The 24,246-nt window shown below is 33.9% G+C and overlaps 1 protein-coding gene across 2 annotated transcripts in view; it reads right to left on the bottom strand.

The window, feature by feature from the left end:
* Positions 1–24,246, bottom strand: part of LOC108911727 (collagen alpha-1(XV) chain-like) — a 233,900-nt gene that overhangs the window by 6,423 nt on the left and 203,231 nt on the right. For both annotated transcript variants that reach the window (XM_018716726.1, XM_018716728.1), the window contains 7 exons: positions 21,029–21,431; positions 17,501–17,709; positions 17,322–17,429; positions 12,129–12,188; positions 7,465–7,711; positions 1,448–1,650; positions 792–917 (listed from right to left, as the gene is read on the bottom strand). In XM_018716726.1, the coding sequence (XP_018572242.1) occupies positions 792–917; positions 1,448–1,650; positions 7,465–7,711; positions 12,129–12,188; positions 17,322–17,429; positions 17,501–17,709; positions 21,029–21,431 (1,356 nt within the window). The remainder of the gene's footprint in view (positions 1–791; positions 918–1,447; positions 1,651–7,464; positions 7,712–12,128; positions 12,189–17,321; positions 17,430–17,500; positions 17,710–21,028; positions 21,432–24,246) is intronic.

The raw sequence follows: 24,246 nt of genomic DNA, 5'->3' as shown, positions 1-24,246 counted from the left end.
GAATAAGTAAAAGCAAACATGTTTCCCATATTTTTTTATGCTGATTTATCCAAATGCTCAAAGATAAACAACAACATGAACTTGTGTATATAACTCGGAATCATTCTGGATATTTGCTTTGACAACAAAAACAGGAAGTGTACTCAAAGCCAAACTGAAAATTATATGTTTACAACACAAAATTATTTATTTAGTTTTTTGCGAATAGAAGCCCGAAATTATGTAATTCAAAGTATTTGCAAGCAATTTCTATTTGCACTGTACATTCAGATCCAATTTTAAAATTTTCTCTACACAGAACGTTTGGTACCAAGTTGAACAGCAAATATAAACATTTAAATAAAAATGTTTATTTTGAGATACTGTTTCGAATTATAACGGACTTGAAGGACCTTAAACATTGAAGGTATCACGGGTGTTATAGGATAATAATGACCTCGGTATCAAGGGTGTTGTAGGGTAATAACCTCGGTCTAAACACACTGTTGACATTTTCCGAAAATACAAGAATCTGATATGTACAGTACAATTTTGTCGTATAGAGTAGAAATTCATAATTAATATTTTAATTACGGTGATATATAGAATCTCCCCTATAACTTTTAATATCTGGCGGACTTGGTAGTTTCGTTGCAACCAGTAAAGTACGATTTCCGTTCGGTTGTCGAAAAACCATGACAGACCCGGAGAAATCGACCGATTGGTAACCCTGGCCGGATCATATCCATTTAACTTAATGACTTCGACTTAATGCACACACAGTTGGAGGGTCAGAGATAGTATGTACTTACATTGGAAACATCAGCAGGTTTGGATATGTGATTAATAAGATTGCTCGATTCGAACGGCGGTCTCAATTGCTGTGGGCTGCTCGTCGTAGGTGGCGCTGGAGTCGTCACTGGTAATAGCGATCCCAACTGGAAAGGATAATACATCTTTTATTTTCATTACAACCGCAAAGTCCAACGCGAAGTATAAAAAGCAAATTGGTTTTGTGACGCTATCATTGAATGAAAATTTGAAAACATTAATGCAGGAATAAGTTAATGATGCGCAGTGGCAACGGCAGAGCACATTTTCTGCCTTGCAGTTAAGTTGAGTTTGGTCAAGCGAAATATAATACACATATACAGAGTGATTGGTCTTTGTGATTTATCACCGAATTAGATATATTTTTTGTCGATGTTCTGTCTTTATTAGGCCTTCTTTGTACGTGGTTAAAATGAATGACATGACTGAATCATTCAAATGGAAGCATTCAAGACTGCATTCAATTTAACCATCACCGGTGATTAGCGGCTACGACCTAGACAAAAAAAAAAACATTCCCCGACCCTCGTTACCCGGCAATGGTATGCAAACGTCTCAGCAATTAGCTGGATCGGCCTGACAGCATAAACGTACACTAACTTTGTTAACAATACACGTAGGAGGCCGTGGAACTCACCGCAATGTACTGCCAGCCATTGTTAACCCTCACAAGAAGGGCTTCTTCCTCGATGACGTAGGCCAGCGTCCCCACGGGACTTGCGGACGACATTTTCGTCATGGCATCGCGATCTTGGAAAGTTACCGCTCCCGGCACAATACGGGCCGTGGAAAGTTCTTGCTCCGGAGCTGACGGAATAGGCGGGCTCGTGGTGGCTCTTCCTGGAATTAGATTGAATTAGTCTGGCGGTAGTTCGGACTAGTTGGGTTGGTATTCGTGGGTTTTTGCGGGGGTTCTATTAAGGGTCAGCGTGTTTTTGGTGTGTGAATGTGGGGGGCGGGGGAGTGTCTCCAGAAAGTGCGAAGAACAGGTTCTCTTGTTCCCGACGTCCAACAATGGGCTCGTTCGGTGATATTTAATTTATATCTTGCTCCTATATTCGCTATAAGAACCCCGTGAATATATGGTGAAAAAATCAGGTCGATATCTTTAATATTAATCGAGAATTCGTAATATGTTTGACTACCAAAACTTGACTCACCCTGTATATACTTTTTTACAGCAATTAGTAAAAGTCAAAAACCCACTTAACTATTTTTAAACAATTCTTTGGGAAGTCCTACAAAAATCCAAAGGATACAAATGTTAAAGTTGGAAATAGTTTAACTATATAAAAAAGTTTCCCTCCTACATCAGTTGGCCTTTTTTGCAATTTAAATATTTAATTCACTTCTAACTTCAGTCTCACTAGGTATCTACAATTTATTCAAATTTTACAAGACCGACACTGTAAAAAAATCGGTGTGAGTGAATACACTGAGTGAAATTATTGAATACATTTCCACTCAATCAAAATGCTCAATATTTTAATAATTTTACTAATTTGTGACAATATTTGAACTAAAACTGAGGTAACCGTTAAATAAATTCTGCAGATAAACTCGTATTTCATACACTTGTAGCTAAATCGAAGTAAATGTCCTCATTGAGTGACCCCACCCCATTCTATGGTTGTCGTGCGTTGTCTTTGTTTATCCCCATCCTCCCCATCATCTCGTAAATCCGGTTATTTTGGTGAAAATTATGTTTAAATGCAGTGGTTTGATATTTCAAATTTTTGTTTTGTTTTCATCAATTTAAACGTTATTAGTAAAAATGTGAGAAAAACTCAAACAAATTTTTTTTTCGCGCTATTTAGAATTGCATTCTAAAAAATTTCTACCGATAGATCTAAAAACTAGAATCTTAGAGCTTCAAAACGCTTTTTTTAATTCCCAATGCGGCCATTTTTTACCTAAATACAATCTGTCAAAAATAATGGAAAAATTTTGGAAATTTTTTTGATCCTTTATTTTTTGCATTAGTTTATGTCAACCAATGTTCTTTTTTGAGAAAAGATATTTGAATTCAAATACTGCACACAAATTTTTAGTGTTTTATCATAATAACTTATCGAAATTGAACTATTTTCGAGGGAAGAAAAAATGCAAGCGAAAATTGCTTTAGTTTACCCCTCGAACTACACCCTGTAGATAAGAAACTATGGAAGATATGTAACACGGTCGTGGGCAATTAAAAAATGAGGCTAAGTGCCAAATTTGAATTAAATTTCTTCAGTTGTTTTCCTGAAATTAAAAAAAAAGATTTTCATAAACTGTAACATTTGAAAAAAACTCATGTTTCTAGAAACACTTTTCGTTAATTTGTTACATAAAGACCACCTATAGAGTTTGGGCAAGCATTTTAATTGCTAATATACAGGGTGTCCCGGTACTTGATACAAAAAAGTCGCATACAAATGGATGCGGTCAAAATAATATTATTAACCGATATTATTTTGACCTCGTCTTTTTTGTATCAAGTACCGGGACACCTTGTATATATAAGACTTATTTACATATTACTTGGAATTTTTTTTTATGTATTTTAACAATTTAGAAGATTTTCTTCAATTTGTCTAGATGTATAATGCATAAATCTAATGTGGTGCTCTTTAGAAACAAAATAGCAGCAGTTGTGTTTTGGAAATCAACTTCTCTGCTCCCAGAACAAATTTTCACAATTCGTTGTTCATCCGGATCCTTACATATCGTTTATTAAAGGTATGTTAATTAACATGGTTTTCCTTTCGTCAAATCATTTCTAATCTCACCACATTTCAAATGTCGAGAAATTTCAAGTCAGTGAAGTCAGAGACTTAAAACAACCCTTTGTTGTCTTCATGGAAATAGATTTCGTGTATTTAATAATACAAATCTTGAATGCTTTACATCCACGTAAAATATGCTTTTTGTCGATTTTTAGTAATTATATTTTAATTTCCATGCTCTTGATTAATTTTTTTGTAACAGTTAAACATTCGTTATTTTTTTGTACTGCCTGAAACTTGCTCGAAACTCCAGAATATCCGAATGAACCAGCAGAAATAGGACCTTCCTGAAATAGGACTGAATAACTTGTAGAAGTTCAACTTTTCAGTTGGTTTTTTAAGTTTTACTCGAAAATCAGGCTTTTTTAAAAAAACATAAGAGAGTAGATTTGTAGAAAATAGAAAGACAAATCCGAAAATATCATGGTTGTTACCATAAAGCAGTGGCGTACTATTTTATTTAGAAAAAATATGCACCGACGATGGAGCATGTAAATTTTAGGATAGCCCTCAGATTTTGGACAATGTTTACATAAATACATGTGCCCAATTTCAAATTATTTCACTCACTAGTTTTTAATTATTTAAAAAAATTAAAAATATCTTTTGAAGTTTAACTTTATAGGAAAGACTCTCCTTAAAATTCACCAAAGAATACGAGGTTTCATTTTTGGTCACCATTTCTGAATCACCCTGTATACTACTGAGTTTTTTACGTAAGTATCCTTTTATTATCTTTGAGGAAACATGCAAATTTGTATGCTATAAGACTTTTATTACCTCGAAACTATAAATCTAAGTATTTGGATATAAAAGTAGGCATTATCGTCTGTGGATATTAAAGCTGAAGTGGTCCGTACCCTGAATTAAATCTTATTTTATGTGAACCGTAAATAAAATATTTTTTCAACTTTCATCCCCATTAGCTTTACTGCAGAATTTCATCGTAGATTAAATATATTTTAAAAGTTCAAATATAACCAGGCGCTTTGCACTAACAGCAAAATATTTTTCGATGGATTTTGTCCGAGGTAGTTTTTTGCAGCGTTTTAGTTTTTAAATTAAAACGCTATTACGTAAATCCTTTTTTTTAATGGAAGTATAGACAACAAAAAACATATTTTCATGAAAAGCCCTGTTTGAAACAATCAAAATATAGCATTTTCAATTACTCCAAAAAGAAAAAAAGCGAATGGGTATTGATTCTAGCTCTCGGTTGTTATGGTTCACGACAATTTTTTCCAGAGCAGGGGTTATATTTGTGAGAAAACAAAAGAAATATAGTGGGACAGGTGCAGTGCGTACGAGAAAAATTATGGAAAACGTGAAGCGCTCTTATACGATACTGGGGGTTGTGAATAGGAAAGGAAATATCGAGAATAAGGATTAATATACATCTACATTTACAAGACGGCGACGCGACGCTAGTAAAATGATGCATGTGGATTTATATTGAGATTTAGTGTATTTAGAAGCGAATGAAAGGCAACAAATAATAATTTTGGTTCATTTATAGGTATATCAAGTAATTTTTTTATCGCTAGCTAGGGTTAAGGAGATGAAATGTAAAATTAGTACTTGACGACACCCATCGACCCCTCTACTTCCTTCCCCACGTGATTAATAAATAACTACGTTACACAAAGCAGTTGGTATTTGTATACATTACCTGTTTTTAAATCCTTTAGTTCTTTTAATTCCTTCAAAGCCTTCTGTTCCTCCGAGCTGCTTTTCGTTCCTTTTCCGCAGCAGGAAAACATAATGAATTATTTACACACAACACAATTTTTAATTAAAGAGGATTAGGAAATGCCGTCGCCGTGATTTCCTGCAGGCATGAAGGTAAATAAATGAGGGGAAATAACATCATCGAACTGTCGCGAGACGATAGGTGAACATTTCAATATTTAATATGGAGGTGGGCAAGCAAACCTCCATCGGATTTTTTTACATTTGAATGCAAAAAAAACAACCGCAGTGATTTATTAATCTAAAGTTTGGGATCGTTCAACAGGGTGAGTCACGTTAAACAAATCAGCATCCTTGGGTCAAAACTAAGCATGTACAGGGTGTTGGAAGCTTGACTGCCTCAATTTTAACAGACGACAGAATACATTAAAATAAACAAAAAACTTTATATAACATGTTATGTGAAGTTATTTTCAAAAATATCTATTTTTTTTTGGATTTAAAAATATTTTTTTCAATCAAAACGTGTAATATTTGCAATAATATGCATTCTAAACCGCTTAATCTTGTATACTATATCGTTAGCACATAAAAAATGTAAATTGTAGAAGGATTACCTTTAATTTTAAATCTCGTGAGAAATTCATCAGTTTTTGTACTGATTTTTGTTTTGGAAAAAGCGAATTAACAGTTTTATTTTGATCATAACTGTTAATTTTTATGCTAATGACTTAAAATAAAATTCATTTTAAAGATTTTTTAAAGTACTTTAAAAAATGTTCTGTGCATTTTCTTGAAAAATTGATTTTTTTTAGTTATTTTACGTTAACTGCTTCCAATTTAATTTCTGGCGGACATGAAATTGTCTTCAACCAGCTGTATCTTACCACCTATTGAGGATTATTTTCCAGCATCATGAAATACACAAAATCTAACTCATGTCTCTGGTACAGAAATTATTTTGTGGGGCTGCGTTATCTGTGACTGTTAATTAAGATGCATTATCCTCATCAAAGAGGATTAAACTAGAGAAGACACTCGATCCTGGTTGGTATAATTCCTCCTCTTTGTATTTTCCAAACAGATATTTGATGTATGAATTAAATCACGGATTTGCCAACGCCAATCATATTTGGCATTTATTGGTACGTATTTCATAACGAATTTATTAATGTTTCACAGAAAACAGCATTGTGTGCACAAGGGTATTTAAGCTACTGTAATAATCTGATTAGGATAGAATAGAGGATAAATCAATATTCAGAATATGATTATGAAATACAGAATCCGATAATAATTGGTTTTTCATAAATCGCTTAAATTTAGTTGCCATTTTGTTATTTACAAAAATATATCATTGAACATTTATTTTAAAGAGTACTATTATTACTATGATTACTATACTATATACAAGCAATATTCAGATTTCCCGTTTATAAAAGAACCTTTGACTTCTTCTAACCCATTACTGTCGTGCAGAAAAGAAAATAATGTAATATTTTCAATCACTAGGTAATTAAATTCATTGCTTTTTAAGGAAACAGGGGTGCTGAGTATATTTTTTTATTGTATTGGATTGTTGAGATTCGTCTTCACCTTACAGTGGCATTTTAATTTGATATTTTTCGACTGAAAATTAATTTATTTAGGTCTCTTTCTTCAGCTCGGTTGTTGTTTGAAGGAAACTGATCGAATCCCGATTTATTTGTAAATGTAGAGCATCTCAAGAGATGTTTAAATTTATCTCGTAAAAGCGCAGTATTTTATCAGAGGTAAAAATTGTATCATTTTTCTATACGGAGTTTTTTTAAAAAGTTATAAACATTATTCCATACATATTTGGCACCCTGTATTTTTTTGCCAATACGCTCAATCCCGAACTCATAAACCTTAAGCAAAAAACCCTAAGCCCATAAACCTATAAACCAGTACCAGAGGCAATCGAGAAATTTGGACCACGGACTCGGATTTCAGCGCACCAAAATCCTTTTGGAAAAGTATACTCGCGCTGTTGTCTTAAAATCCTGCGAGCTTGCGTAATTATTTAAAGTTCCCGGGATATTTTAAAGAAAACGGAAACTTCCCGTCTCCATGCGCAATATTCAAGCGCGGATTGGAACGAGGCATGTACGGCCCTAACGAAATGTAAACTGCCAAACCGAAATAACACGGTTAGGGGGGATTTGTCAACACTTACCTGGTCGGAGATAGCGCGTCTCGCCGTAGGCCACGGGGTTGCCGGGCTCCCCTTTGGGTCCTGTTATGGACAGCCCTGGCATGCCCGGGGGACCGGGCGGTCCAGGGGGGCCAGGCACCGGGATGTAGCGCACTGTCTCTTCGGCGGAAATCTTGGGCCCCGGAGGACCCGGTTGGCCGTCTCGGCCAGGGGTGCCGTCGTGGCCTCGGTCGCCCCTGTCGCCCTTGTCGCCTTTGTCGCCTGGAAGCTGAAACAACACATGAGAAGTTGTGACGTAATTTCGTTGTTTCATTAAAGTTGCATCAATTTGTTTTATTCGCAGTGTACGGGGTGGCCCGCGTGCAAACTAAATTTAATTTTAAGATTTTTTTTTTAATTCTAGTCAAAAATCTCAAGTAGGCGTATGTATAGTCCAGTCATTAAAGGTAAAATACGGCGTTACCAAGGACATTTAAAATAAAGGGGACTATGCATGTCACTGTCTATCTCATATGTTGGGTGAAGCTAGACAAGGGGAAAGCAGAGGGCTTTATTTTCATCCAACTAATGTGCGCGATTACATCTCCATTGCCGTACATTTTGGATGGGTCAAAATAAAATATTTTATAGTCCTAAGTCAATATATTTCAACAGTTACTCAGTATTTTTATAATAAATATATATAATATTTTTATAACTTCTTGGAATCCCAATAACTGTAACCATTTCTTTCTTGTTGCACCATCCCCAAGCATCCTAAAAACGTTCACATTTCACTTTTAGAATACTGAGGCAAATTTTCAGTGAGACATAAAAATATATTCCCAAAGGAGAACATCAAATGGTTGAATGAATGCAACTTTCAGTTGATTGCATCTTCGGTATTTTTATGTATAAGTGAACCACCACCATATTTTTGCTGTTGTATTTATTCAGTTTTTATGCTCGTGCATTTAGTAAAATTGTAAATATATTTTTGAAAAGGTTTTTGTCGTAGAGGAAAATGAAAATGATGAATGATTAAAATTTGTAATGTTGGGTATAAGGGATAACATTGAAATACCTATAAATATATTAAATATAAATAATGTCTGTAACTTATTTGTGGTGCAGCATTTTCCTTTGATTTTAATGGCCAAACGTGGTTCATATTATTGTTTTCTTACTATTTCAGCAAAAATTTTAAAAAAATACCAAGTCAGTTTTATAAAATTTTACCGTTATTCAAATAAAAGTTACCCACACGCACGACAATGGCCACAGTTGCATATACATTCCAAAGTCACCTTCAAGCACGCTTACCTGTGGAAGGATAGCTGATGTGGATGTTTATAATCCAATTTCTTACAAATTCTGCACTGTCTAACCATATTCACACCTTAAAAGTTTATCCAAAATACATGTATAAACACTAATCACGTTTCACTTACTAAAATCACAACTATTTTCTAACAAGAGACGCCATATTCTGCCAACCACGGCAGAACGAACGAGGAACACGCTACAAATTATTGCGTAGTTGCCAAGTCTTCAAACATGGCAAATATGAAAAATGAAAAATAGTTTAATATGTACAGAATTTAACAATATTGTATGCATAACTTAATAATACTATCCTATAATAATAATTTTCACAATTGTGATGAAAATTGCGATAAAAATATTAAGTACATTTCCAGTATAATTATACAGCTGACAACAATGATACAATTAGACTGTGAATAGACCAGGCTTCATCTAGAAATGTAAATAAATAAGTCCCCTTTATTTAAATGTCCTTGGGCGTTGCTGTATAATTTTCCCAAACAGCACCGATTTGCACCAAAATTTGGATTTAGGTTCTTACTTACCCTCTACTTCAAAGTTGACCCTGTGCCGGGGGTTGCTTTTTATTTTGTAGGGGTGAAAACTTCCCCTATTCGAAAATAATTGTAGAATTGTATATTCGAGCGTGTAATAGGTTGAAATCATCTTTAAATAGGTTATTATGACGAATTGAAAATCGTCAATCCCTAAAAACCACCCCCTATGACAGTAATTATTAAAAAATAATGTTGAAAAATATTGTTCAGCAACTTGAAATAATTTAATCGTATAGTGATATTAAATTAAGACTTCTTTACTGTTTTAATTTTTTATTAATTATTTATTTATAAGTTTCAACCCTTATAAAAACCACCCCTGCAAAAAAAGTCGAACAATTGGGGTAAATCTAGGAGAGATGACGCACATTTTTTAAAATAATTATAAAACATATGTGAAATTGAAAATAAAGAGCAAAACTTCAGATTGCGTTAAAAGAGCTTAATAAGTTATAATATATGACTTCAAATATGTCAAAATGTCAGAGATTTTGGTAAAAACTAACTTTTTTTTTCTTATGACTGCGTCATCTCACCTTAGGTATCGAGCAGAGATAACGCAGTATGTTAAACGATCGCACATTTTTATTTTTTTCATAAATTTGTATTAAAACTTCATATAATTTACTTTTGATTCATTTTGAAATAATATTAAATATAAATACTCATTTATTATTGTGGTTAGACAAAGAAGCATATATTCTGAACGAAAACGTAATTATTTTCGTATTGTTCTTTATTTCTTCTTAAAAAAAAAATCTAACCATGCATACATAGCCTGCCTTGCTCTCGTCTTCCTTTTCTATTCTATATCTAAAATTCCTATTTCTATTCCTAAAATATAGCTATAATGTGTATTCATCAATGCTTCAATATACATGTTCTGATATCTGCAAAAATATGTGATTGGTTTTTTACCCATAACTCGCTTAGTTTTTATGCTATCAAGCCCTTCAAAAAAAACATTTTGTAGATTTTTTTTCAAGGGCTATACGATCAAAAAAGTTAAATTTTCTTTCAGCCCTTATTTTTGTAAGGGTTTGAGCTGAAAGGGCTTGAACAAGTTGCTGTTTACGAACATATGCAAACTCTAAACGGCATATCTTACTTAATTTTTATCCTACAGAAAAAAAACAAAATTTTCAAAAAACTGAAACTTACAATTTTGTACTCTACAAAATTTTGCGTATCATTAATAGTTTTTGAGTTATTTCGAGGAAAAGACAATCTTTTCCAAAAATACAAAAATTCTCTTTCCACTTCAAGCTCAACTTTTTTCAAAACTAAGCACTTTAAACCGGTCAAACTTCTAGAGCATACAAGTACATAAATAAAGTAAATTGTAAAGTGGTAAAGATTATTTTCAATTGGGGTGGTAGTTAGGGGGTGATTTACACGTTTTTGTCGTCGAAAAAAATACGGACCAACTTTATTTTCATCATTAACTCGCTTAGATTTGATACTAGGGACTTTTATAAAAAAAATATAAATACAGGTTTTTTGAAGCACTTTAAAAAAGGTTCTATGAGTATTCCCTGAAAATGCATTGGTTTTTGGTTATTTCACGATCAAACTTTCAATTTTGGCGTTTGACGAATAGGAACCAACGTTCAACAAGCTATTATTCCGCTTGTGTTGGGTCTACAGACACCATAAACACAATTCTTTTTGTTTTTTATAAGCTAAATTTTTTATAAAAATGATTTTTTTTTTTGATAAAATACCTTTTGAATTATTCGCGAAAAACCGTCTGAAAAGGTTAAAAAATTTTCACTCGCGAATAAGTCGAAAAGTATTTTATCAAAAAAAAAAATCTTTATAGAACAAAAGTTGCTTAGAATCAGTCAATATATCTATTCCCATAGAAAATCGTCAAATAAACAAAAAATAAAGAATTATTTAGGGCTAACTTTCAACGTTACAGGGAAAACTATGTTGAAAAACTGGTCATTTTCGTTCTTTTTTGTATGTTTGTTGTTCCCCTGAATTTAGCAATGTTTTTTTGGAATAGACAAACTCGGATTCTTATTCTACATAATATTTGGGATTTTTCTGTACAACAAAATAGATGACTTCAAGCACAAACCCCAAAGCCTACTTTTACTGGTCTGTCGCCTGGACTATAAAGCGCAGCGCCGAAGCAAGTATACGGCGTAGCACACGTCGCAAGGAATAAGTAACTGCTGAGATTTTACGACGCCTAAACTGCTCAATTTGCACGTTAATCCACTCCACGATTGGAAGACAATAGGCGTTTTGGAACTATTAATCAAGACGCGTTTCAACTAAGTTGTAAAGGGTAACTAAAACTCACGAGCCGACTGATATTTGAATAGCACGTAGCTGATTTGCACTTCTAGTTTACTTGTTCCCGCTCCAGATTTGGGGTAGGTCGTGCATTGTAGCGGCTTATAACGGACCTGCCGGTTTGGTCGTGCTTGCTTAATAAGGGTTGGAAAGTTTATAGTTACGCTGGCGCTTCTGCTACGAAAAATCAGGTCCTTATATCGTTAAGAAATGGATCCGAGCATTTATGTTTCCCTTAAAGACGGGGAAATGTCCGATTGGACCGATTTCTTCTTGAGTGTATTTGGTAGATGATATCAATTTTTGTTGTGTTATTCTAGCAAAGCTTTTACACACTTGCAAAATCAATCACTTTTTCGGTCTACAGTTTACATTTTCTTTTAATCTTGAACTTGTTTCATAAAAATAAATATTTTGTCGCAAAAGCTGATTATAAAGTGGTTGTTGATAAACTAGGAAAAAATAATCTTACTATTGTTAAATTTTTCAAAGAAAATTGTACAAAATAAAACTTACCCCTCCAAAATCTCCCTTTTCTCCTTTCACCCCTGGAACGCCTGGTATGCCTGGTCGACCCTGTGAAAAATTAAAAACTTGTAGCATATTATTTCACTCAAGTTTTGATGTATTTTTTTAGAATTAAGATTGTTTTTTTAAAGCATAAAAACAGTTTTTGTTATGTATAGCGTAACAAAAGTCCCAAATTTCAAATTAAATAATGGTTCATCCACACATTGTGGCACTACAGAAACAAGTATCTTTTCCAGGATTTGATCTAATTAGTAAAGTAATGAACTGCAAAACCTCATAAATTACAAGATATTTCATTAAGAATCACATGTAATAAACATGTTACAGTTAGAGAGATGAACGAGTGAAGAATGTGAAAATTTATTACAAATACGGAGAGTGTGTAGCTGAGATTGGGCGCAAAGTATGTGGAAATTTCGGTGGAAGAACATCTGTGGAAAGATTAGTTGCAGACAATAAAAAAACAAGCAAAAAACAAGAATTATTTGTTGTTATAATCCATAATGATATAGTTTAATAAGTTAAGAAGTTAAAGAACATTTTTAACCAATTAGAAAATTTGTACCAAGAGCTTTATTGAAACACCGAAACATCTCGCAGCTTTGAAAAACCTCATGCGATCTTCATTCCGATAAAAGTAATATACCCGAATCGAACCGTAATTTTCGTGACATACTGATTTCAATAACACCCACTTCTGTATTTTTATCCAGATGAATGTGTGCCGCATATAGCTCGAGCCCAGAGATACAAAAAAATTAATAGTGAACCTCGGTTATATTGGCTGCAAATCCGACAGTTATCTTAAAAAAAAACACTCGCGGTTCGTCAACAAATATTGATTTCGGCGGTATAGAAAAGGTTCACAAGTTAAATACACATGTTTACGTTGTTTGCTCAAGGAAATTCAAATTTATATTGATACGACTCGACAAATACAACTGGAATCGATTTTGTCTGTAAACTTTGTTTGTGCTTGTACAGGTTAACTTTTAATAAACAGTATCGAGAGTTGAAGTTTGGCAAACGATGCTAAATTTGTAATCGACGCTGTTAAAAATCTTTGCTGTCATGAAAGTAAATCAAAGTTTCTAAGAGATATACGAGGTTTGAAAAAAAGTAACGGGAATTTGTCCATTTTTTCTGGACTTGAATTTCTTAAATAGGACGGTATATTAAATTTGACAGACAGAATTGTCCTTTCATTTTATTAACGTATATTAGAGTCCATTTTTTATAGTTCGCGAGATATTTTTTTTTGTTATTAACTTTTACATTAAATAATGACTAAACAACATTTTCAGTTTATTTTCTATTGAAAATTCCATTGTTATGTGGCATTCATGTGTTAATGAGGAAATATATAAAAAACTGCCGATCACTCGCAAATTCCATTAAAAAAATTAAAGTAGCCCACAAGGTAACTAATGGAAATAGACATTGAATAAATTTAAATTTACATGTACCAGTTTGTTGGTTCTAATTAAATAATAAATGGAAAATTTTGCTTAATTCTCATCAATTAAATTGTACATTTTATAGTGTATGTTCAATAATACATAATAGGACAATTGTTTCACGAAATTTTAATATAACATTTACAAATATTCGAATAATTTAAACATTTTATGAATATCAATGTATGGCTATGACATATGAAAATATATTTAAAATAAATCGATATACATAGTTTCTATTTTACTTGAACATATTTTTCTGTCATGCAGCTAGAGTGGCCCGATTATTCTGAGGTCCATGTACACCGTTTGTATACAAGGCGGGTCAGGTAAATCGTGAAATACATAAAATGTAATGGAAATAGAAAAAGTCTATAAAGGAACAGTGAGACTTTATTTGTTAGTATAAAAGTTCGCTACTACTGGTTGTCCAAGTTTTTTTTTACTTTATTTTAGTTTCCTTATTATAACTATTCACTTTTCATGCGACAATGTTTGATGTTTTCATCATTCTAAGAACAACCTTACAACAATACAGATCGATTACGTTATGTTTTAAGAACAATCGAAAATAAAACTTTCCCGTGGCTTCGGATATCGCCTCATATATCGCGTCATAATGGAGTACTTGGACCCGAGAGACGCACAGACTTTTTAAACCCCCTGGTGGTCTCATTTACTTCACGCTGGACTTTTTGTCGGTTTTCCTCGGCCATACTTTCATAAATCAGTCTCGTAAAACAAACTGCCGTCTATTTAATACACAGCAAATTAGGTTTTTAAACTTTTTTTTGGACCTCTGCGTCGCAGTTTGCGGATTATCTTTTCTGCGTTCAGATTACGAAATTAATAGTCGGAATATTCCGTATTCCCTAGGTAGCCACAGGTTACAGTCCAGGCGATAGAGCAGTAAAAATAGGTTTTGGCGTTTGTGTTTGAAGTAATCTATTTTGTTGTCCACAAATATCCCAAATATGTAGAATAAGAATCCGAGTTTGCCTATTTCAAAAAACTATTGCTAAATTCAGGGGAACAACAAACATACCCGTTTTTCGACATATATTTCCCTGTAACATAGAAAGTAAGCTCTAAATTTGGGACCATTAACGACCAACAAATTTAGAACAAAACTTCGTAATCTTTTTAAAGATTAGTGTACGGACAAGTAATTAAAAAGTAAAAGTTAAACAAGCGTAATATAATTTATGAAAGCATGTTGACGTTATGAGTTGAAAATATAAAACAGCAAAGACAGGGCCTCTCTTATTTTATCTTTATCATGTCTGACCTGGAACATTTACTTCTTTTACGAACTAAAATTATTTACGAAATAAACATGTTTCTCTCGCAGCTGTCCTGTTCCAGTACATTATCGAGTTTAACGTCTCAGGTTTATCTGTGCAACAGATTTGTTCGTTTTTATTCAACCTCTTGGAAAAAGGGCGCTGCTTCTCATTTAGCTCGAGAAGGGATTATCTGAATGGTATTAAAATTTTATAAGGTCAGAAGGCTCCAGATGTTTTCTGCTAAAAGATAACAGAAATGTTTTAACTGATAAAAGAAAGATATATTTTAAATTTTTTTATTCAAAATACAACTGCAAACGTTTTTGTTGACACACGAATGATGAAATATTGATAAACTTTGTCGCTTGTGGCAGTGTTGGGAACAACTTCGTTCTACAATGAAAATGAGAGACTCAACGAAAAAATCTCTTACTGATTAAGGCCTTAAAAAAATTAACGAAAGTTGAAAGGAACTCGGCACTGTAAAAAGGGAGATACTTCATTTGTGTACAGACGTGACATTATTAAGGAATAATACCGACTCTTCAACGAGATCTGAGGGCTTTCAAAGAATTATTCCCATTTTGCTTTGTAACCTTTCCATTCGACTTGTGAGCAACCGGGAAACTCCACCATATTTTTGCGGAACACGGTGTTTTTGTTTCTGGTGCACTGTGGAGTCGTTAATGTTTTGTTTGAAATTTAAATAAGTTTCATGGGTACTTGCGTTTACAGGAAAGCTTGTTCCAAAATTTACCCATTCCCCGTTAAAAAAATGTACGCGTTGGACTGTTTAAAAGGGGATTTTAATTCAGACGATTTTTTGCTTTTGTCTAGGACAAAGATGCGCATGGAAGTACAATTTTTTTCTTCACTCGTTGTTTGTTGAGTGTTCACCTATGTATAGTGTTTTGTTATGTGGAAAAGTTTGTTGTATTTTCGTAGAATAGGTACTAATTCTTTTACAAATATCTTAAAAGCATATCTCTCTTTAACAAAAAGGTACAACCAGAATAAGGCTTTCGTAGTTTTTATTAAATTTAAAAACACTATTGCCATTACAAATTAGAAATAATCACACTGTCAAACTGAGATTAAAAGTGTGTTAGTGTCATTCACAAAACACAAAGTTATAATCATAATCAAAGTGTAAGGTTTTCTTGCACAGACTGTGTCAAAAATTAATACCAAATTTTTAACCCTGGTAATTATGTAAAATACTGCAAATTTTGACATAGTTGATAATAGTTGATATTGCAAGGAAAATCCAAGGAAATTATAGCTGTTCCTTACAAGAAGAGACATCTGTAACTTGTGCAAATTCTTCACAAACTTCGACAGATGTTATGCCTTCCGAAAAGATGGCAATAATTCTACAAGGGTTGTTATTAACAGAAAGGAAGTTAAATGTGATAAAACCAAAAACGAAATGTCTATTACTATAAAATGTAAATGTTAATGTTAATAAATAAATTAATTAAATTAGATTTATTATAGGTTTATTATTTTTTCATTATTCAACTAGTGAAATAAAGTTACTTTATTCCACTAGTGGATAAAGTATCACTTTATACGTTTCATATGTGTGGATAAAAGTCCGGTTATAAGGTGGTTGTGGATAAATTTGTTTTAATCAACGATTACTTTATTAAGGTTGATTAATTCATTTGGGTATAAATATTAATATCAATTTTATGGATATAGACAAAATAAATATTGGGATTGTCATCATAGAAATGTCAAACTCAAAGAAATAATGCATTGCCTTTATAAAAAAAAAATCACTCAAAACAGGTCAAAAGTGTCTTACCTTAGTGTTCTGCTTCCGAAAAGTAATGGAAAAAGATATTGCGTTAGTTTTAATTATACAGGGCGATCGTAATTGTTTCTTGATATCTCCAGGGTACATAATACATATAAAAAATAAGGATATCTTTTTCTATAAACTACAAAAGTTTATACGAAAAGGTATCCTTAAATTTTTGCGATTTATTCGCCCTGAAAATTACAAGAGAAAAAAGGGAACTTGCATGAAACTTTAACTTCTTTTATCACTGCATACGTTTACAATTTATAACCGACAACAACTAACGGTGTACAAGTTAATTATAGATGTTTAAAATTGTGTAAAAATTAAAATTCCTCATTGTGACGTCATTTAGTGTGATCGAGGACACAACCAGCTTCTCGACCGTCCAGAAACGCACAAGAAAGTGTTTCCAGACTATTGTTACTTACTGAAACCGTCCTCTCTCTATATCTCGATCGCACTAAATGACGTCACGAATTCGCGCGGCAGCAAACACTCGTTTAAAACACTTATTGTGCTTGCTAAACTTTAATAATTAATTAATTAATTAATTAATTTTTAATACAACGTAAGGTTATATGTAGATTATTTCTAGACATTTATAATAAGGATAAGAGAAACATACCCTCCAACCAGGTAATCCTATCTCGCCGCCTTTCCCCGGCGGTCCTGGCGGTCCCATTGGCCCAGGTTTTCCCCTCCTACCTCTTTTACCCATGTCACCTTTCTCGCCCTGCGAACAAATCAAACGTACTGTTAAACAAATCGCGATGTTCCTCAACGCATCCACTGTCAATGTCTTACCTTCACCGTTACTATGTGCTCGCTGCCTTCTGGCATGATCACGGCACCTGGTGGGCCTCTTTCGCCGCGTTCTCCTTTAGATCCTGGAGGACCGACGGGACCAATCGCTCCTTCTGTACCCAAATCACCCTTTTCACCTTTGGCGCCCGGTGTACCCGGCGTACCCGGCACTCCTGGGATGCCTGGCTCGCCATCTACGCCTCTGTCTCCTAAGAGAAAGAAATTGTTTGAAATTGACTTAAAATAATTCGAATAATTCGTTATACTTATTTTCTACAAACGTTATTCAATCATTTTTGTATTTGTATCGTATAATTTGATTCAGTATCTTTAAATTTTGAGTAGTTGCATATTGTATTTAGACAGGCGTGCATAGTTATTAGCTATTTGATTTATTGATAATTAAAAGCGTAAATTTGAATCAATTTGAAGATAAGTAGAGTAAATGATGCGTCAGTCTCTCAAAATATGACCTCATTGCCTTGACATAGACCTAGAGTCTATGTGAACTGTACTACGATCACTTTACATATTCCAACGAAGTAAACAATTACATGTTGTCACGGTTTGATCATAATATTAGACAGGGACACATTTAGGAAAGTTAAAACGGGTACTACTATAAAGTTTTAAAATTCTAAACAAAATACAATATATTTTTTTATTCAACCACTTCATGAACTTAATCGTTGCTAGGCATCTTAAATTAATCCAATTCTGTGCTGTTCTTATGAAACTAATTTGTACTGTTAATCACTGTATATTACTATACGCTTTTATACGCAAATATCGTTAGGAAACTGTAGTTTAATTTTTATAAATTATACACGCAGCACCCTGTATAGCGCGTTCGAGCCGTAGACACCAATTTTGCTGACAACAGTCACTTGATACGCCATATCCACGGGCGGGAATGTGTAAAGGGATACTTGTTCTAAACCTTTTATCTGCCGGTTATAAATTTCGGAGCCCCTAGTGTTTGCCGGTACGCGTGATACATTGGAAATGCTACGGGCGACTCCTGCGTAGGAAACGCGAGTCCACGCTTCCATTCCATTCGAGTCCTTTAAATAATATCTAAGGATGTCACGTATTTTTTCCGTGACCCAAAACATTGAGCCTTATTCTTTCGAGGATGAGTATTTCCTAAATGCAGCCCTCATCTGAATAACTTCCCCAACGAAATATTGCCGGATGCGGGGAATATCTGATCAGGTTTCTGTTATCCTGCCTGTCTTTATGGGCATTCGCGAGGTAAGAGTTGAAATGGTTTAAATGTAAGCTGGTCACTTGTAAAATAACGTTAAAGTTTAGTTAAAAATAACGTGGAGTAACGGGACAGTTCAGTGATTATTTAACTGAAAGTAAAAGTATTAAAAAACGTTAAACTCTATCAATAAAACTGAAGAAACAGCATGGATTCACCATTATCTCCAGATTTAAGAGTTCAAGAAGAAGATCTTGGAGATAATAACTCTAAAGTCAAAGCTTTAGGTGACGTTCATGATATATTTTTCGTATAGTCTAATGAATGTAACAGAAGGATTCCTGAACCACATTAGTGGAATATATCCGGAAATCGGATTCTCATGAAGTTGTCTATTATTCTACGACCTTCTGGATGTGATATCATTACTATCCTGTAAAAAAAGAGGTCACGCTCAATGAACATAGATATGTATGAATATTTTAAAAGGTCGGTTTCTAAAGCTTCGTTTCAATAGAATTTACTATCTTACTGAAGGAGCAGCCAAGCAACATGCTTTTCGAGTCTACTTGCAAGTACAAAAATGGTTAAGAAACGACAATGACGTAACTATATGGGGATGCAAACTGATGAAAAATGCTCATACCAGTATATACTGAGGAACCGTTAATACCAGGGGAAATATTAAAAAATATATCATGTAACTGCGTCAAAGGTTGCAAAAATAAAGTCTGTGGTTGTAAAAAAATTGTTTGAAATGTATAAAATATAGGAAACGAAACCATGGAAGAAGAAGAAAATGAANATTGATGGGTCGAATTATGTGGAAAATTAAGTTGATTGCGTGGAAAATACAGAAAACGAAACGATGGAAGAAGAAAATGAATCACAATCGAGTGAATTGAAGAGAAGTAGAATTCAAACATAAGCTGTGAAAATAAAAAATGTAATCGACGAATATTTTCATACCACGTAATTTTCTGTACGATAATAATAATAATTAAATAAATATTTTGTAATCTTTTATAATAAAAAGATATAATTACCATGAAACGCTGTGTTACTTTATTTCATAAATAATTATTAAATATTTATTGAAATGTTAACAAGAGGTGATAGAATTTTAGACTAAAGGAAAATTACATTTCTCAAAGGTAATTACACTTTTGAGGCCGTCGTAAAAGTCATGTTTTGGTTTATCTCGTCGAGCTACCCCAGATAGAAATACAAAAGGATTTTTGTACGTGGTCCAGAAGTCGAGATAATGAAGATTTTGAGAGTAAGGGCGTTTTTGAACGCGTGAATTCAGTTTTCGGAGCGGCCGAGTAGTGTTACCCCCACTCCGCCACCCGCTACAGTTAGCTCGCGCCGCGCTCGAATGCCTCGGTTTGACGCACAATTAAAAATATGGCTAAAACAAACCACAGTATTTTTTTGTTGAAAATATAAGTCTTCAACTTCAATCTCTGTAAAAATGGACGCTGTAGCACTTAAATAGTGGCTTGTGGAATTAAAAAAAAAATAAAAAATTCTCGGCTCCAAAAAGTCGTAGAGCAACGTTTCCTTTATTTAAGTTCGCGTAAAAATGCCAGCAATCGATTCCTGTAATAGACATTATCCAGAAATGAAAATCGAAAACGATATTCAAGAAAGACGCGACAAAAAAATTTTTACTTTTTTCAAGGTCATTTTTGGACACTTAAAATGAATAAAATCGTTATCACTCTTTTTTACCATGAAAGTACAACACTTTAGGAAAAAAATGAGCCCTAATTCGTTTCTCTACGACTATTCGTCGAGCAAGAAGAGCCAATTTTCGAAATGACCTTTTTCTCGAAAAATCGATATAACTAGAAAATGTTTTAATGTTTTTTAAATTAAAAAAAAGAGACACTTTTTTGCTTGCCGAGGGCTACATTTACAGCAAGTAACAAGTTTAAAAACCTTAATTTGCAAGAGATACAACAAAAACAAAAAAATGACGATTTTTGACTGCTTTTTCGATATATCTCGAAAAGTAATATAGCAATAGATATATTGAAAAATACAAATCGATAGATTTTTGTAATGGCTACAACTTTCTCATTTAAATTTTTTCGATTGGAGTTCAATTTTTTTTTTATTAGCGAAAAACCATTTTTTACATTTATAAATTTTTTTAGGTTAACAGGAAAAAAACTATCTTTCTTAGAATTTTTTCCCTATATCACCATATTTTTTGTTTCCAGTTGGTATTTCTTCTTCTTCTGCTTCTCCTCCTCCTCCTCCTCCTCCTCCTCCCTCTTCTTCTTCTTCTTCTTCTACCTATTAATTGGACTCACCTTTCGGTCCCTTATCTCCGGGTTCCCCCTTCTGCCCCGGAACTCCCGGCAGGAAATCCGCCCCCTCGTTGGTGGCACTAACAGCCATTCCAGGAGGCCCGGGAAGACCCGGCACACCCGCGTCCCCCTTCTCCCCTCTGTCCCCTTGCTTCCCAAAAACTCCCGGTGTTCCAGGGATACCATCGAGTCCGGGTGTTCCTGTTTCACCTTTCGTGCCCTGAGCGCCTTTCTCGCCGGGCAAACCTCTGTCTCCACGTTCGCCCTTGGTCCCGGCATCGCCCAGGGACCCCTTCGGGCCTGCAGGGCCCCGTTCTCCCCTGGGACCGGAGGGGCCTTGTTTTCCGGGTTCGCCTTTGGGGCCCGGCACTCCTGGGCGTACCATCGAACCGCCCAGAACTGTGTCCTGGAAAATTTTGAACTGGTTTATTTAAGCTTGTGGCTAAATAGGGTTGATTTTAGTGTTACTTTATATTGTTATAGGATGATTCACGCAAATCTTCAAAGTGACAACAAATTTATGGATAAACGTGTTTATACAGGATGTTTACAAACTTGGAGAGGATTTTTTCATAGTAGGTATCAGTAACAAACGTTTTCAATAATCAGAACCTTGAAACCACAAAATGGTATCTACTTAAAATTCATAATAATCAAAATTGTTTAAACTTATTGAGGACTTCTGGAATCGTTCCCTACTTACATACTACATAAAAAGTGGTCAATAGTTGTGGTCGCAGATAACGCGCCGCTTGCTTTGTGTTTATTACTGAACAAATGTTTAAATTTTAAAACAGTTTGTCTAGGGTGTATTTGTTTGTGTTTAATAAGTGCTAATAAACATATTAACATGGCTCGAGATTACAATGTAAACAGTTTAGAGCCTGCAGGGCTATCGGTTGAGTCAGTGGTTCCAAAAATGTTTTATTTTCATCTAACTTTTATAAAACAGAAAATAAATGGCTTTTCCGTGAGCTTACAGTTTCGTATAAGCGGATGTAACTGAATTCTAGACAGACTACTAATGAAACTGAGTGGAGCAAGGTTTTAATTGGACACCCAGTCTACCGGCAGAGGCAAATCGCAATCAAAATCCAATTCAGCTATAAGATGGCAAGTAGTGCAACCAAACCTCGCCTCTTGTGAATTGCAACACATCTAAATCTACTCGTAGACGGCCTTTGTAAGCGTTGGATTATATTCAACCCTGATCTTTGATGCCCCTCGACCTGATATTGGCGTTTTCACAAGGGCTCATATGGTTAAGTACAATGAAACAGATTCTAACACAAGTGTTTTTCATTGTTTTATTTCCATTTTTTTTTAAACTTAATTTTACATTCCTCAGAAATCCAGAATAACGATTTACAACTGACAATTTGCGTTAGCAGTTTTAAAAATATAACCACCCTATGGAATTTAAATCGGTACGGAATAGTTTCCGTGACTGACCAACGAAAGAGATCAGAGGCACGCAGGAGGTTGCTTTTCAGCCAAATTATAATTTGACGTGTGACGACGGTATCGGAACTAACTTCTTCGATTGATTACATCATTTCCCTATTACTATATAAGTTCTAGGACTCTCGAAAACTTTTAGGAATGCTGAAATTCGAACCAAGCTACGGAATGAATTTTGTTAAATTGCGCTTTAGTAAAATTCTAATGCATTTATTAAATAAATAAAGGTATTTACAAACTTAGACAGTAAATACATCGATGTACCAAAACTTGATTGGCAGGAATATTTCTTGCAAATACAATATTTCGTTTCAATAACTACTGCCTTACCACAATAATACAAAGAAACATTTTTGGAACCGCTTCGAGTCCATTGACTGGTAGAAATATTTTTTGCAAATAGAATATTTTATTTTAATATCTACCGCCTTTTCACATTAATAAGGAGAAACATTTTTGGAACCGCTGATTCCCTCGACAGCTCACGTGTTTGTACAAATCGCTTTACATAAAAAGGTCCATTAATTCATTTTTACATGCACATTTCCTAGATAAACTTTCATTTCATATAAGTCAACCACTGTTAACAATAAAGATCCAGAAAAAAAAATTACATACATATTTTCACTCATCTAGTAATTACACTTTCATTTTTTTTGCTTAATGTTTTTGAGAACTTGTCGGAAATATTTGTAGCATTTAATTCACTTCAAATTGAAAGTTTTACAAAACTGTTTTTTTTTTAATTTGATACCCGCACACTATGTTAGGCATCTACGTGATAGATTAACGTTTTTAGTGAGACATCTAAAAGGTTGGATTAACCTTTCCCAGAAGCAACTGCTACATATGACAAAATCATTCCCATTATCAGTCCAATGAGAAAAATTGGCACACTTACGGAAAAAGGCGTCGCGATTTGTTTTATTGAAACAGTTCCATATGTTTAGAAAGGCGGCTATATTTCAAACGAATCACTCAATATCGCCAGGAAAAACTGGGAATAAGCTGAAAGTGTGTAATAATTGTAACAGTTTTGATGTATTGCTCAATCATTAAACAGGATTTTTTAAGAACTGATTTAATTTCTTGTATCTAAAACATACTGAACAGATCACCGGGAAATCTATCCGTACAATGACGTTTATTGGAAGCTAACGACATAAAGCAAATCAATTAAGCTTATTAGCAAATAAAGGCTTTATCCTGAGCCGATATCTTCCCGAATAGATTTCCCGGCAATCCATTAATTAACTTGGACGACTTGGTCTGATACATCAAACGACCTTTCTTTATAAAATACGCTTTTGAAATACTTCCAGGACGTTTCAGGGACCTACCACCATAACATCCTTGCAGAAAGAAGGATTTTGTTTGTAGAGATGTTGAATAAGCGAGATGAAACAAAATTTAAATGAAATTAAAATTAATTCTTGACTATTCAGCTAGAAGTGTGGTACGGACTTAATAAAATTTCATTTTAGTTCCACATTGCAAAATATGAAAAAAGAGACAGTAACTAATGTTGGAGTTTTTCGTTTCTATTTGAATATAGTACTGTATTTTCATACCACGACTATGAAAGAGAATTGCAAGGCCTATAATTAAAACCACGAAAATTTGATGGACGGGATCGATCGTGAGACATAATTGTTGTATTTATTACCATCTGCCTTCGTGTAGGAAGCTACTGAGCTATAAAAGTGTAGGTTTATAAATATACCCGGAGCTAGAGGAATGTTTGAAGCTATTTATCTTTG

This window comes from Anoplophora glabripennis, unplaced genomic scaffold (genome assembly GCF_000390285.2).
Source record: "Anoplophora glabripennis isolate ALB-LARVAE unplaced genomic scaffold, Agla_2.0 scaffold149, whole genome shotgun sequence".
Classification (NCBI taxonomy): domain Eukaryota; kingdom Metazoa; phylum Arthropoda; class Insecta; order Coleoptera; family Cerambycidae; genus Anoplophora; species Anoplophora glabripennis.
The sequence above is the reverse complement of the archived record's forward strand: the minus strand, read 5'-3'. Positions and strand labels throughout refer to the sequence as shown.